We start from the raw sequence: 13,568 nt of genomic DNA on the forward strand, positions 1-13,568 counted from the left end.
TCACCAATCAGGGACAGCAATAAAAAAGTGACGGAATTTTTTATTCTTCCCAAGTCTATGCAAAAGTAAAAAAAAAAAAAATTTTTGTCCGTAGTTGGGCTTGGTTTATATCCACTGTTTACCCCTCACTAAAACTTCCATGAAAGAATATGAAGGCCAATAATTGCAGAGGATTAAATACGATCAAACTCTGTCCAAGAGATTCAATATCCGGTACATTGTATACCAGCCATTAATGTGATTGTGCTGATAAGTCAGACATTCAACAAGGAGGTGACTTCCCTTCTAATGTACACAAAGAAAAACATATAAAATAAATACGGAACAGCAAAACATAAAGACATTTAAGGCTGAGAGTGAGAGGTATGTCATCTACTCTATGTCTTCTTTAATTTTGATTATTCTTTTATACATTTATATTATATAATATAAGGTAGGGGATAATGCTCTGCTTCAGTATGTCACAGTACATGTTGGCATTCATGGTTCCCTCAATGGTCTGTAGCCCCCCAGTGCCGGCAGCACTCATGCAGCCCCAGACCATGACATTCCCCCCACCATGCCTGACTGTAGGCAAGACACGCTTGTCTTTGTCCTCCTCACCTGGTTGCCGCCACACACGCCTGACACCATCTGACACCAAATACGTTTATCTTGGTCTCATCAGACCACAGGACGTGGTTCCAGTAATCCATGTCCTTAGTCTGCTTGTCTTCAGAAAACTGTTTGTGGGATTTCTTGTGCATCATCTTTAGAAGAGGCTTCCTTCTGGGACGACAGCCATGCAGACCAATTTGATGCAGAGTGCGGCGTATGGTCTGAGCACTGACAGGCCCCCCCCCCCACCCTCTGCAGCAATGCTGGCAGCACTCATACGTCTATTTGCCAAAGACAACCACTGGATATGACGCTGAGCACGTGACTTCAACTTCTTTGGTGGACCATGGCGAGGCCTGTTCTGAGGGGAACCCGTCCTGTTATACCGCTGGATGGTCTTGGCCCCCCCGTGCTGCAGCTCAGTTTCAGGGTCTTGGCGATCTTCTTATAGCCTAGGCCATCTTTATGTAGAGCAACAATTCTTTTTTTCAGATCCTCAGAGAGTTCTTTGCCATGAGGTGCCATGTTGTACTTCCAGTGACCAGTAAGAGAGTGAGAGCGATAACGCCAAATTTAACACACCTGCTTCCCATTCACACCTGAGACCTTGTAACACTAACCAGTCACATGACACCGGGGGAGGGAAAATGGCCAATTGGGCCCAATTTGGACATTTTCACTTAGGGGTGTACTCACTTTTGCTTGCAGCGGTTTAGACATTAATGGCTGTGTGTTGAGTTATTTTTGAGGGGACAGCAAATTTACACTGTTAGGCCTCATGCACACGGGACGCAGATGCAAACTCATCTAAACATTTCAAACCGGCGTTTTTCCTGCGTTTTCGTTTATAAGCTTTTAGTTAAAGCGGGGGTTCACCCTATTAATAAAAAAAAAAAATTATTTTTTCCTCTAGCATAAAATGAGGCATAGTAGCGCGAGCTACAGTATGCATGTCTTTATTTTTTTAGCCCGGTACTCACTGTGCAATCGTAGAGAGAAGATTCCGACTCCCCGCGGGGAATGGGCGTTCCTATGGAGAGGGAAGGTGATTGATGGCCGGCTCTGGCACGTCACGCTTCTCCGGAAATAGCCGAAATAGGACTTGGCGCTTCACGGCACCTGCGCGCAGGCGCCGTGAAGAGCCGAGACCTACTCCGGCTATCTTCGGGGAGCGTGACGTGCCAAAGCCGGCCGTCAATCATGCTGCCTCTGGATAGGAACGCCCATTCCCCGCGGGGAGTCGGAATCGTCGCGCTAGGATTGCAGAGTGAGTACCGGGCTAATAAAATAAGCATCAGCCATTTTGTGAGACCAGAGTGAGTAGCAGCTGAGTGAGCAGCAGTGTACTTGTATTTATCGTGTCACTTGCCACATCACCTGCCACAAGCTGCGGATTGTCCACTTGCCACGTCATCTGCAACGTCACGTGCCATGTCACCTGGCCACGCCACCTGCCACAAGCTGCGGATTGTCCACTTGCCACGTCATCTGCAACGTCACCTGGCCACGCCACCTGCCACAAGCTGCGGATTGTCCACTTGCCACTTGCTGCAAAAACACATCCAGATACTGTCCAAGCCGGGATGTTGCAGAATCTATTCCATTTACAATAGGACGACCCGGAGGCCGTTCTGCATTTTTATGTAATTTTGGTAAGAAATAGATAATGGGAGTCCGACAATAAAAAGGATCCAAATAGGCCGCCTCCTTACTATTCAAAATACCCTTACCTTTACCCAGGGCAGCCATCAGAAATTATGGGGCCCCTTACACAGCTTCAGGCATGGGCCCCCCCTGGAGTAGAGAACCGGGGAGGGGGGGTGCTGCCGCCCCTGAAATTGAGAAAGGGGGGGGGCTGCCGTGAATTGAGAAGCGGGGGGGGGGGCCTTTACAAAAAAAAGAAGAAATAAAGAAAAATATATATAAAAAAGGGGGATAGCCATCCGGAGCCCTGGGGACCTCTGGGCCCTTTAATAGAAAATAAATAAATATATATATATATATATATATATATATATATATATATATATATATATATATATACAAATTATTATTAATTTTTATTAAAAAAAAATACAAAAAAGGGGGGTTGCCATCCGGGACCTCTGGGCCCTTTAATAATAATAATTTAAAAAAAGAAACCTCTGGGCCCTTTTTATAAAAAAAATTAAATAAAAAAAATATATAAAAAAAATAAACATTTATAAAAAAAAAAGGGGGGGGGTTGCCATCCAGGTCCCTGGGGACCTCTGGGCCCTTTAATAAAAACATAAAAAATATATATATAGAAACAAAAATAAAAAAATTAACATGTATAACAAATAAAAAAAGGGGGTTTGCCACATGGGGCCCTGGGGACCTCTGAGCCCTTTAATAAAAAAAAATATATATATACAAAAAAAAAGAAATAAAATAATATAAATAAATTATTTTTTTTTTATAAAAAAAGGGGGGTTGCAATCCGGGGGCCCTGGGGACATCTGGGTCCTTTAATAATAATAATAATAATAATAATAATAAATATATATATACATATTTATGTGTGTATATATATATATATATATATATATATATATATATATATATATATATATATATAAAATATATAAAAAAATATTTTTTTTTATAAAAAAAAAGGGGGGTTGTCATCCGGGGGCCCTGGGGATCTCCGGGCCCCCCGTACCCCTAAAAAAAAATTGGCCCTTTAATAAAAAATTAAATAAAAATATATTTGAAAAAAAATATTGTTTTTTTATAAAAAATAAATAAAAAAAAACGGGGGGTTCTATCCGGGGCCCTGGGGGCCTTCGGGCCCCTGGGGACCTCCGAACCTCTAAAAAAAAAAATATTGGCCCTTTAATAAAAAATAAAATAAAAATATATATATAATAAAAAATAAATAAAAAAAGGGGAGTTGCCATATGGGGCCCTATGGGCCTCCGGGCCCCTGGGGACCTCCGGACTCCTTTTTTTTAAAGGGGGTTGCCATCCGGGCCCCTGGGGACCTCTGGGCCCCTTACAGGTGTACTGCCTGTACCCCCCTGATGGCGGCCCTGTTCTTTCTGTCTAGTATCTATTTGAGACATTCTTTTTGGAGTCGCTCATATTGAGGGTCTGGACTCTCTCTTTTGTACTGGATGTGCGATCACGGTTGACGTCAGGACTTTTAAAATAAGATCCTTTATTAATAAATATTCTTGAACATTTTTTAAATAACTTTTAAATATGTATTTATGTGTAGTCTGCATATTAATGCCTACATTTTTTGCTCTGCTATTTATCCCAATTAGTTTATCTTCTTGTTAGCGCTGTCAGCGCCTTGCTTACACTAGCAGTTGCTGCTGTGTGTAGAGGACTGATGGGAGGGGCTTGAGCTGAGTAGGCGTTTTTTGTTGTTGCCATGGTTGTCATGGCAGCTACATGCTACTTATAAGGAGACAGCAGGACGTCTTCACGCTGCCTTTCTTCAGAAGGGGGGGCCACATGTGACGTCACCCGCGATCGCCGACCTAAGTGAGATCCATGCTGGTTTTAACTTTGATCTGTTGTCATGCATTATCGTTGCTCTCACTTGAGAGTGCTTTTACAGTGGACCAGATTCAGTTAGAGATACGACGGCGTCTCTCCTGATACGCCGTCGTATCTCTGAGATCCGACGGTCGGATCTATGCGACCGATTCATAAGAATCAGGTTCCGCATAGATCTCCCTTAGATCCGACAGGTGTAAGTGACTTACACCGTCGGATCTTAGGCTGCATTTCTCCCGCCGGCCGCTAGGTGGCGCTTCCATTTGTTTACGCGAGGAATATGCAAATGAGGAGATCCGCCGATTCAGAAACGAACGCCCGCCCCCCGGCGCTTTTTTTTTACGTCGTTTGCGTTTGGCTTTTTCTGGCGAAAAGTTACCCCTGCTATAGCAGGTGTAAGTGCGGCGTATCCTATGTTAACCACTTAAGCCCCGAACCATTTTGTTGCTAAATGCCCAGGCCAGGTTTTGCGATTTGGCACTGCGTCGCTTTAACAGACAATTGCGCGGTCGTGCGACGTGGCTCCCAAACAAAATTGGCGTCCTTTTTTCCCCACAAATAGAGCTTTCTTTTGGTGGTATTTGATCACCTCTGCGGTTTTTATTTTTTTGCGCTATAAACAAAAATAGAGCGACAATTTTGAAAAAAATTCAATATTTTAAACTTTTTGCTATAATAAATATCCCCCAAAAACATATATAAACATTTTTTTTTCCTCAGTTTAGGCCGATACGTATTCTTCTACCTATTTTTGGTAAAAAAAATTGCAATAAGCGTTTATCGATTGGTTTGCGCAAAATTTATAGCGTTTACAAAATAGGGGATAGTTTTATTGCATTTTTATTAATTTTTTTTTTTTACTACTATTGACGGCGATCAGCGATTTTTTTCGTGACTGCGACATTATGGCGGACACTTCGGACAATTTTGACACATTTTTGGGACCATTGTCATTTCCACAGCAAAAAATGCATTTAAATTGCATTGTTTATTGTGAAAATGACAGTTGCAGTTTGGGAGTTAACCACAGGGGGCGCTGTAGGAGTTATGTGTCACCTAGTGTGTGTTTACAACTGTAGGGGGGTGTGGCTGTAGGACTGATGTCATCGATCGAGTCTCCCTATAAAAGGGATCACTCGATCGATGCAGCCGCCACAGTGAAGCACGGGGAAGCCGTGTTTACATACGGCTCTCCCCGTTCTTCAGCTCCGGGGAGCGATCGCGACGGAGCGGCTATAAACGAATAGCCGCGCCGTCGTCCCGGATCGCTCCCCGAGGTAAGCCGCCCGCCGCATGCAGCGGAGGGGGTCCCGCTCGGACCCCCCACCCGCTAGAAGGCAAGGACGTATATATACGCCCATCTGCCTGTCCGTGCCATTTTGCGGACGTCATTTGGAGCATGCACAGCATGATCGCTATAAAAATGCCAATGGTCCCAAAAATTTGTCAAAAGTGTCCGAAGTGTCCGCCATAATGTCGCAGTACCGAAAAAAAAAATCGCTGATCACCGCCATTACTAGTAAAAAAAAAATATTAATAAAAATGCCATTAAAAATACCCCCTATTTTGTAAACGCTATAACTTTTGCGCAAACCAATCAATAAACGCTTATTGCGATTTTTTTTTTTTTTTTTTCGAAAAATAGGTAGAAGAATACGTATCGGCCTAAACTGAGGGGAAAAAAATGTTTTTTATATATATTTTTGGGGATATTTATTATAGCAAAAAGTAAAAAATGTTCATTTTTTTAAAAATTGTCGCTCTATTTTTGTTTATAGCGCAAAAAATAAAAACAGCAGAGGTGATCAAATACCACCAAAAGAAAGCTCTATTTGTGGGGGAAAAAGGACGCCAATTTTGTTTGGGAGTCACGTCGCACGACCGCACAATTGTCAGTTCAAGCGACGCAGTGCCGAATCGCAAAAAGTGCTCTGGTCTTTGGGCAGCAATATGGTCCGGGGGGGGGTTAAGTGGTTAATAAATGTATCGGTTTTGCTTCAGAGAGCACTAGATCTCCTTTCTTTTGTTTCCTATGCCCTGATTGCCTCACCTTGTTCCTGAGTCTGCCATAAATGAGGTTGAGCTGCTGCATTTGGTTGCTGTCTCTGTGAGAACAGGAGGTTCTCTGCTTATTCCATGCTTTGTGACCTATTGCAGGTTGAAGTATTAAGGTGAGAGGCCATTCCTGCTATTTGGTGGAGGTTCTTCTGGGCATCACGCTTGGGATTTTGCGCCGTTTTTCCGTTTTTTTTTGGATCATATTTGCACTTGAGCACTCTATTTAAATTATTTCTTACATTGATATAATTTGAGTGTCGTTCACTTTTGTATATTTACTGTTTGCGCTGCACTATTATTATTTTATGCTTTTTTGAGGTGTTTTATTTTATACCGTATTTATCGCGATATAACACGCTCCCGCGTATACCGCGCACCCCTAAAGTTGCCCCCGAAATTCCTGTAAAAAGTTATATGATTTTATTACTTACAGTTTTGGTGTCTTCCCAGCGTCCATCGTCCGGTCCGGCGTCCGTCTCCGGCCTCGGTGGTGTCCTCCCGGCTTCTCCAGCGCGCGCCTCAAGTCGAGTCCCCGCTTCCCGCGCTCAGTTCGAACGCCTCCGCCGACATATACCGAGTGCAGTACACTCGGCTAGTCTCGGCGCCGCTCACGCTCTGTGACGTTTATGCGTGAGCGAAGCCGAGACTAGCCGAATGTACCCGAGTGTACGGCACTCGGTATATGTCGGCGCAGGAATTCAAACTGAGCGCGGGAAGCGGCTATCGGCGTATATCGCGCACCCACGATTTTCCCCTTATTTTAAGGGGAAAATAGTGCGTGATATACGCCGATAAATACGGTACTTGCCTTAAGTGCTGGCTTGCATAATTTAGTCTGTTTGATTTATTGTTCCAGCGCTGAATAATTATTTTTACTAGTAACTTTTGTATATAGCTTTATAGATCTGTGAATATAGTGAACTGAGAGGGTTAACTTGGATAGGAGTGGTGATGAGGGATACACCTGTGTGGCTACACCCGGCTGTGTGGTATATAGGTAGGGATCTGTTTTATATCGTTACACACACATCTTGATGAAGCGCATGGTATGCTTGAAACTGTACAGGTAGCTGCTTAACCACTTCAGCCCCGGAAGAATTTACCCCCCTTCCTTGCCAGAGCACTTTTTGCGATTCGGCACTGCGTCGCTTTAACTGACAATTGTGCGACGTGGCTCCCAAACAAAATTTCCGTCTGTCCTTCTTTTTTTTTTTTACAAATAGAGCTTACTTTTGGTGGTATTTGATCACCTCTGCGGTTTTTATTTGTTGCGCTATAAACAAAAATTTGGTGGTATTTGATCACCTCTGCGGTTTTTAGTTTTTGCGCTATAAACAAAAATAGAGCTACAATTTTGAAAAAAAATCAATATTTTTTTTAACTTTTTGCTATAATAAATATCCCCCAAAAAAGATATAAAAAAAAAAAAATGTTTCCACAGTTTAGGCCGATATGTATTCTACATATTTTTGGTTAAAAAAAAAAAATCACAATAAGCGTTTATTGATTGGTTTGCGCAAAAGTTATAGCGTTTACGAAATAGGGGATAGATTTATTGCATTTCAATTTTTTTTTACTAGTAATGGCGGCGATCTGCGACTTTTTTTTTTTTTTTTTTTTTATTATTATTTTATTGTGACCGTGACATTGCGATGGACATATCGGACACTTTTGACACATTTTTTGTGACCATTCACATTTATACAGCAGGGAAGGGTATAACACTAAGGGGCACTGAAGGGGTTAAATATGTTCTCGAATGTGTGATTCTTACTGTAGGGGGACTCGCAAGGGGAGGAGACCGATCTGTGCGTTTACAGACATCACAGCCACCGGGTCCCAAGCAATGCCGCGGGCGCGCACGCCCCCCTAGACGGCTGGAAAGCCCAGGGCGACCTATGACGTCCACCCAGGATGGGAGATCCCATCTGTGGACGTCATAGGACTATGGGCGGGTAGGGAAGTGGTTTAATGCACGTATTGAATGGGGAACATTCAGTAAACTTTTTGCATTGGAGATTGTGTCCCCTTTTTTATTTTATTTTTTATTTATTTTTAACATTGATGGATAATTTGGAATCCACCATGAGAGAGAGATATAGATAGATACACTGTGTTTGTGTGTGTGTGTGTGTGTGTGTGTGTGTGTGTGTGTGTGTGTGTGTATATATATATATATATATATATGTCGCTAGTCATGTGATTTTTATTTTCTTTCTTCCCTTCCTTCCACAGAAAGATGAAAGTCAGTGTGACAGTTCTGCTTTGCAGTTTGGGTAAGTTGTACAGATAATTACTAAAAACTATCACTTGGGGGTGTATTTGTGAAAAAATAGCATAGCAATTCACCTAATGAAAGGGCAAAAAAAAACGAATGTTATTGGGTTATTTATTTTGCAGTTTGAAATTTTTTTTTTATTTTTTTTATTTTTTTTTTTTATTTGCATTAAAATTGAAACCCCTACAATCAGCCACTAGTTTGAGCGAAGTAACATAGGAAATTCCCATGTTACTTAGCACCATCTAGTGGCCAACTGCTGTATTTTTTTTCCTTAGTTACACCTTAAAGGGGTTGTAAAGGTAAAAAAAAAATTCTCACCTTAATGCATCCTATGCATTAAGGTGAAAAAACATCCGACGGTTCCGCCCCCTGAGCCCCCGTTTTACTTACCTGACCGTTCGAAATTCCCGGGCGCGTCCATGTGATGTTCTCGGGTTCCCAGCTTAGCCGTTGATTGGCTAGGCTGGGCGGATTGATAGCAGCGCAGCCATTGGCTGGTGCTGCTGTCAATCGCAGCGGATGACGCGGCGTGCTGGGGGGCGGGGCCAAGTGATACAGTCGGCGGCTATGGCCGCTGCTGTATCACTGGAACGTGCACGCAAAAGCTTTCCACCAGGAGCCGAGACAGCCGCCGAGGGACCCCAGAAGACCGGGTTAGGGGCCACTCTGTGCAAAACGATCTGCACAGTGGAGGTAAGTATAACATGTTTGTTATTTTAAAAAAACAAAACATTTTGACTTTAGTGTTCCTTTAATGCACAACAACATAATTATTAATTATTTTTTTTTGTTCTGCCATTTTTTTTTTCTAGTGGTGTGTGCATTGCTCATTGGAAGTGGTAAGTTTTTTTTTTTTTTTTTTTTTTTTTTCTTTAATTTTTTTTTCAGAATGTTTTAGGCCTCGTGCCAATGCATACCCTGTGCACGGGCCACATTTAAGTGCACGGGCCACAGGCGTGCGCACAGGGTGTGGCAGGTGTACCTGGGCACACCCTAATAACCCTGTGATGGGCAGATTCCCCCCCTGCTGCTTGACTGCAGAGAAAAGGACTGGGGAATCTTCGTCCTCAGTAACTTTCTCTGTTTCAAAAGTGAGATGTTTCACCAAAGCCACCCAATGTGCTTCCTGATTGGCGGTTCAGTTACCTGTCACCTGATAGGTGTCCTATTGTAGTGCCTGTCCTTTCAGCCAATCAGGAGGAGACGCATGGAGGACACAGCTCGCCGGCCTGACCCGTCGGACGGTGCCACAGCTTGCCGCAGTCACCCGCTACCTAACCTGCCGGCCAGACAGCGAGCGGACGGGGCGGGCACAGTGGTGGCGTTTGGGGCACTGGTGGCGTTTTGTGGCACTGTTTGACGTGGCAGTGTTTGATGGGCACAGTGGCTGCATTTAATGGGTATAATGAGGTTGCAATTGATGAGTTTTTTTGTTTTTTTTTTGGTTTGTTTGCACCCCCCCCCCCCAAAAAAAATATTTAGCACCAGCCGCCACTGCTGGCGACTCTTTGGATACAACCAGAATTATGAGAGCTCCCTGGCTTTACCAACTGGTGCAATAAAGGAGAGAGAAGAACTACCCCCAGTCTAAGACCCCCGCTCATTTCATTCATTGTTGGGTAAATTAGGAATTGCAGAAAAACGCATGACGCGTGTTTGGGTTCACTTGGTGCGATTTTATTATTTATTTATTTTTTATTCGTAATTGTCGCTGCAGCTCTAGTCAAGTGAAATCTGATTGGATGGTGGGGATTTTTGCTCTTGCTGACTGCTCTGTGCATTTTTTTTATTTTTATTTTAATTTTGTTTTTCCTTCCAACAGCATCAAGCGCTCCCGCTCCACCGGGTAATATTACTAATTTGGTTATTATAAAACTATATGACAGCTGTGTATACTATCCTGTGGCCATACAAGTAAAAGGTGACAGGTTCCCTTTACAGTTATTTCAGATGTGGAGCTTAATGGGGGGTGGCCTCTTAGGTGCGCAGGTAACAATCTCTTGGGTTAGATTGGATGGGACTGAACATGGGGGGGGGGGGGGGCTACACCAGAAGCACCCGCCCATGAGTTACACTGAGCTGGTTCAGTGGTGTATTCCTAAAGTTTGGTAAGCTGTTCATCCTGTGAAACTTCATGTACGTTTATTCTATGCGAACGGGGCAAAATCAAATGTTATTAGGCTATATTCTCTACAGGTCAAATGTTTACAATACAGAATGAAAGGAACACCTAAAGGCAAACTTACATGTTATACTTGCCTCTGCTGTGCAGCTCGTTTTGCACAGAGTGTCCCCTAACCCGGTCTTCTGGGGTCCCTCAGCGGCTGTCTCGGCTCCTCCTCGCAAAAGCTTTCCACCTTCATGCAAGCTCGCATAGTGGAAAGCTTTTGCAAGCGCTCTCCCGTGATACAGCGGCGGGCATAGCTGCCGACTGTATCACTTGGCCCGGCCCCCCAATGGCTGCACTGCTATGAATCCGTCCAGCCTAGCCAATCAACGGCCAGGCTGAGAACCGAAGAGGATCACGTGGACGCGCGTGACTTTGGAGGGGGTCAGGTAAGTAAAACGGGGGTTCGGGGGGGGGGGGGGCGGTAACGTCGGATGTTTTTTCACCTTAATGCATAGGATGCATTAAGGTGAAAAAACATTTACCTTTACAACCCCTTTAAGTGAATCAGAAAAAATACAAAACGTTATGGCCACTAGGTGGAGCTGATTGTCATAGTAAATACTTATTTTCTATGATCACTAATGCCATCTAGTGGCCTTAATGCGGTATTTTCCCATCTCGATCAATCAATTTTTTGCATTAATAAATAACATTTGATCTGGAGGAAAAATAGCCTAATAACATTATTTTTATTATTTTTTTTTTCCCCTGTTGGCACAGAAACAGGGTGTGCCCCCCAGGTACAAGCCTAGGTTCCGATGGGGGTGCCCCCCCAGGTACAAGCTTAGGTTCCGATGGGGGTGCCCCCCCAGGTACAAGCTTAGGTTTCGCTGGGGGTGCCCCCCAGGTACAAGCCTAGGTTTCCGCTGGGGGTGCCCCCCAGGTACAAGCCTAGGTTTCCGCTGGGGGTGCCCCCCAGGTACAAGCCTAGGTTTCCGCTGGGGGTGCCCCCCAGGTACAAGCCTAGGTTTCGATGGGGGTGCCCCCCAGGTACAAGCCTAGGTTTCGATGGGGGTGCCCCCCAGGTACAAGCCTAGGTTTCCGCTGGGGGTGCCCCCCAGGTACAAGCCTAGGTTTCCGCTGGGGGTGCCCCCCAGGTACAAGCCTAGGTTTCCGCTGGGGGTGCCCCCCAGGTACAAGCCTAGGTTTCGATGGGGGTGCCCCCCAGGTACAAGCCTAGGTTTCGATGGGGCGCCCCCCCAGGTACAACTTAGCCTATGTTTCGATAGGGTGCCCCCCCAGGTACAAGTCTGCGCTCCAATAGGGCCCGCAACCCCCTCCCCCCGTTTTTTTTTTTTTTTTTTTTTTTTTTTTTTTTTTTTCTCTGGCTTACCTTTTTTACTGGTGTGCTTGAAAAACAACCCGGTCGTGCAGCTGGCCATAGAGGTTCCCAGAGACCAGATCGTCTCTGATGGCCTCTATGGTCTTGGAGGACCAGAGCAACATCATGACATCATTTCCATCCTAGGGCCGAAGTAAACGTATTTTATTTATTTTTTAAAGCAAAAATATCTTATTTTAATCTTTTGCTTTTAAAGTTAGAGAAGAGATCTGGGGTCTTATTGCCCCCAGATCTCTCCATAAAGAGGACCTGTCATCCCCGGTTGCTATTACTGTTCAAGTGATGTTTGCCTTGCACACTGAGATATGGGGGGGGGGGGGGGGGGGTTAATGGTTCTTTTTATGGCTTGGTCTATCAGGGTTTCTCTTTTTGTATTACAGGGGGCTGTCCGGAGAATGAAGAATTTGTTCGATGCGGCAAGACATGTCTGACTACGTGCAAACCCTGGAACGTGCCACTAGTGTGCAACCGAATGTGCTACATCGGCTGCGACTGTAGGAAAGAATACCAACGCAACAGCGCCGGCACCTGCGTCCGACCCGAGGAGTGCAACTAAATCATTTGTATGACGATCGTTCATGAATGGGAGGATGTTTCCTCCAATGTCACTTGTAGGAATGACAATAAAGCTGAATGAATAGATTGTATTTCTTGTCGGTTTCCTCGAATCCTATGCTTGTTTTGTGGTCAGGATTCTATAGACTTCACATCCAACCTGGAGACAGTCCTTGTATAGAAACAACCACAGAATAAACATGCAGCATTGTATCAGCTGAGCGTGCAAATCAATGAGCTGATCGATCATGGTGTAGGCTTGTATGAAAGTGTGAACACCATAGTACATGCCTACGCTCTGATAGTGTCCCTCCTACAAGCCTACGCTCCCATGGGTCACCCCCAGGTACAAGCCTGCACTCCCATAGGGCACCCCCAGGTACAAGCCTGCACTCCCATAGGGCACCCCCAGGTACAAGCCTGCACTCCCATAGGGCACCCCCAGGTACAAGCCTGCACTCCCATAGGGCACCCCCAGATACAAGCCTGCACTCCCATAGGGCACCCCCAGGTACAAGCCTGCACTCCCATAGGGCACCCCCAGGTACAAGCCTGCACTCCCATAGGGCACCCCCAGGTACAAGCCTGCACTCCCATAGGGCACCCCCAGGTACAAGCCTGCACGTCCATAGGGCACCCCCAGGTACAAGCCTACACGTCCATAGGGCACCCCCAGGTACAAGCCTACACGTCCATAGGGCACCCCCAGGTACAAGCCTACACTTCCATAGGGCAACCCCCCAGGTACAAGTTTACGCTCCCATAGGGTAGGGTGACCAGACATCCCCAGTTTCAGGGGACAGTCCCCTGATTGAGGGCACTGTTCCCGGACCAAGTCTGTCCCTGGTTTTGTCCCCAGATTGGATTTAATAGGGGCCAGGGGCAATTTCAAAGACAGTCAGTGCAGAGTTAAAATAAAAAAAAAATTGAATTACACACCCCTGCTCCGCCATGTCTACTAGCATAGGGGGGTTGTATTTTTCCCATTATCTGTGCCCCTTTCTGATGATCATGTGCTGGTCGGAGCAGAGGGAATA

The 13,568-nt window shown here is 45.0% G+C and overlaps 1 protein-coding gene across 4 annotated transcripts; it reads left to right on the plus strand.

Annotated features, from left to right (window-relative positions):
• The first annotated feature begins 4,126 nt into the window (after positions 1 to 4,126).
• LOC120915974 (chymotrypsin inhibitor-like) lies at positions 4,127 to 12,623 on the plus strand. Of its 4 annotated transcripts, none has more exons than XM_040326812.1 (5): positions 4,127 to 4,185; positions 8,419 to 8,459; positions 9,277 to 9,303; positions 10,287 to 10,310; positions 12,357 to 12,623. In XM_040326812.1, exons 1-5 carry the CDS (start codon positions 4,148 to 4,150, stop codon positions 12,530 to 12,532), a joined length of 306 nt encoding a protein of 101 aa, XP_040182746.1. In that variant the 5' UTR covers positions 4,127 to 4,147; the 3' UTR covers positions 12,533 to 12,623. The 4 variants fall into 4 exon arrangements, with proteins under 4 accessions (XP_040182746.1, XP_040182747.1, XP_040182748.1 ...); XM_040326813.1 differs by lacking the exon at positions 4,127 to 4,185 and adding an exon at positions 6,144 to 6,296; XM_040326814.1 differs by lacking the exon at positions 4,127 to 4,185 and adding an exon at positions 7,203 to 7,249.
• The last annotated feature ends 945 nt before the right edge of the window (positions 12,624 to 13,568 follow it).

Source organism: Rana temporaria, chromosome 10 (assembly GCF_905171775.1).
Source record: "Rana temporaria chromosome 10, aRanTem1.1, whole genome shotgun sequence".
NCBI lineage: Eukaryota > Metazoa > Chordata > Amphibia > Anura > Ranidae > Rana > Rana temporaria.

Coding starts and splice junctions, on each gene's coding strand:
- LOC120915974 (XM_040326812.1), top strand. CDS start 4,148: ATGCATTATCGTTGCTCTCACTTGAGAGTGCTTTTACA. Junction 8,460..9,276: donor AGTTCTGCTTTGCAGTTTGG/GTAAGTTGTACA, acceptor TTTTTTTTCTAG/TGGTGTGTGCATTGCTCATT. Junction 9,304..10,286: donor TGCATTGCTCATTGGAAGTG/GTAAGTTTTTTT, acceptor TCCTTCCAACAG/CATCAAGCGCTCCCGCTCCA.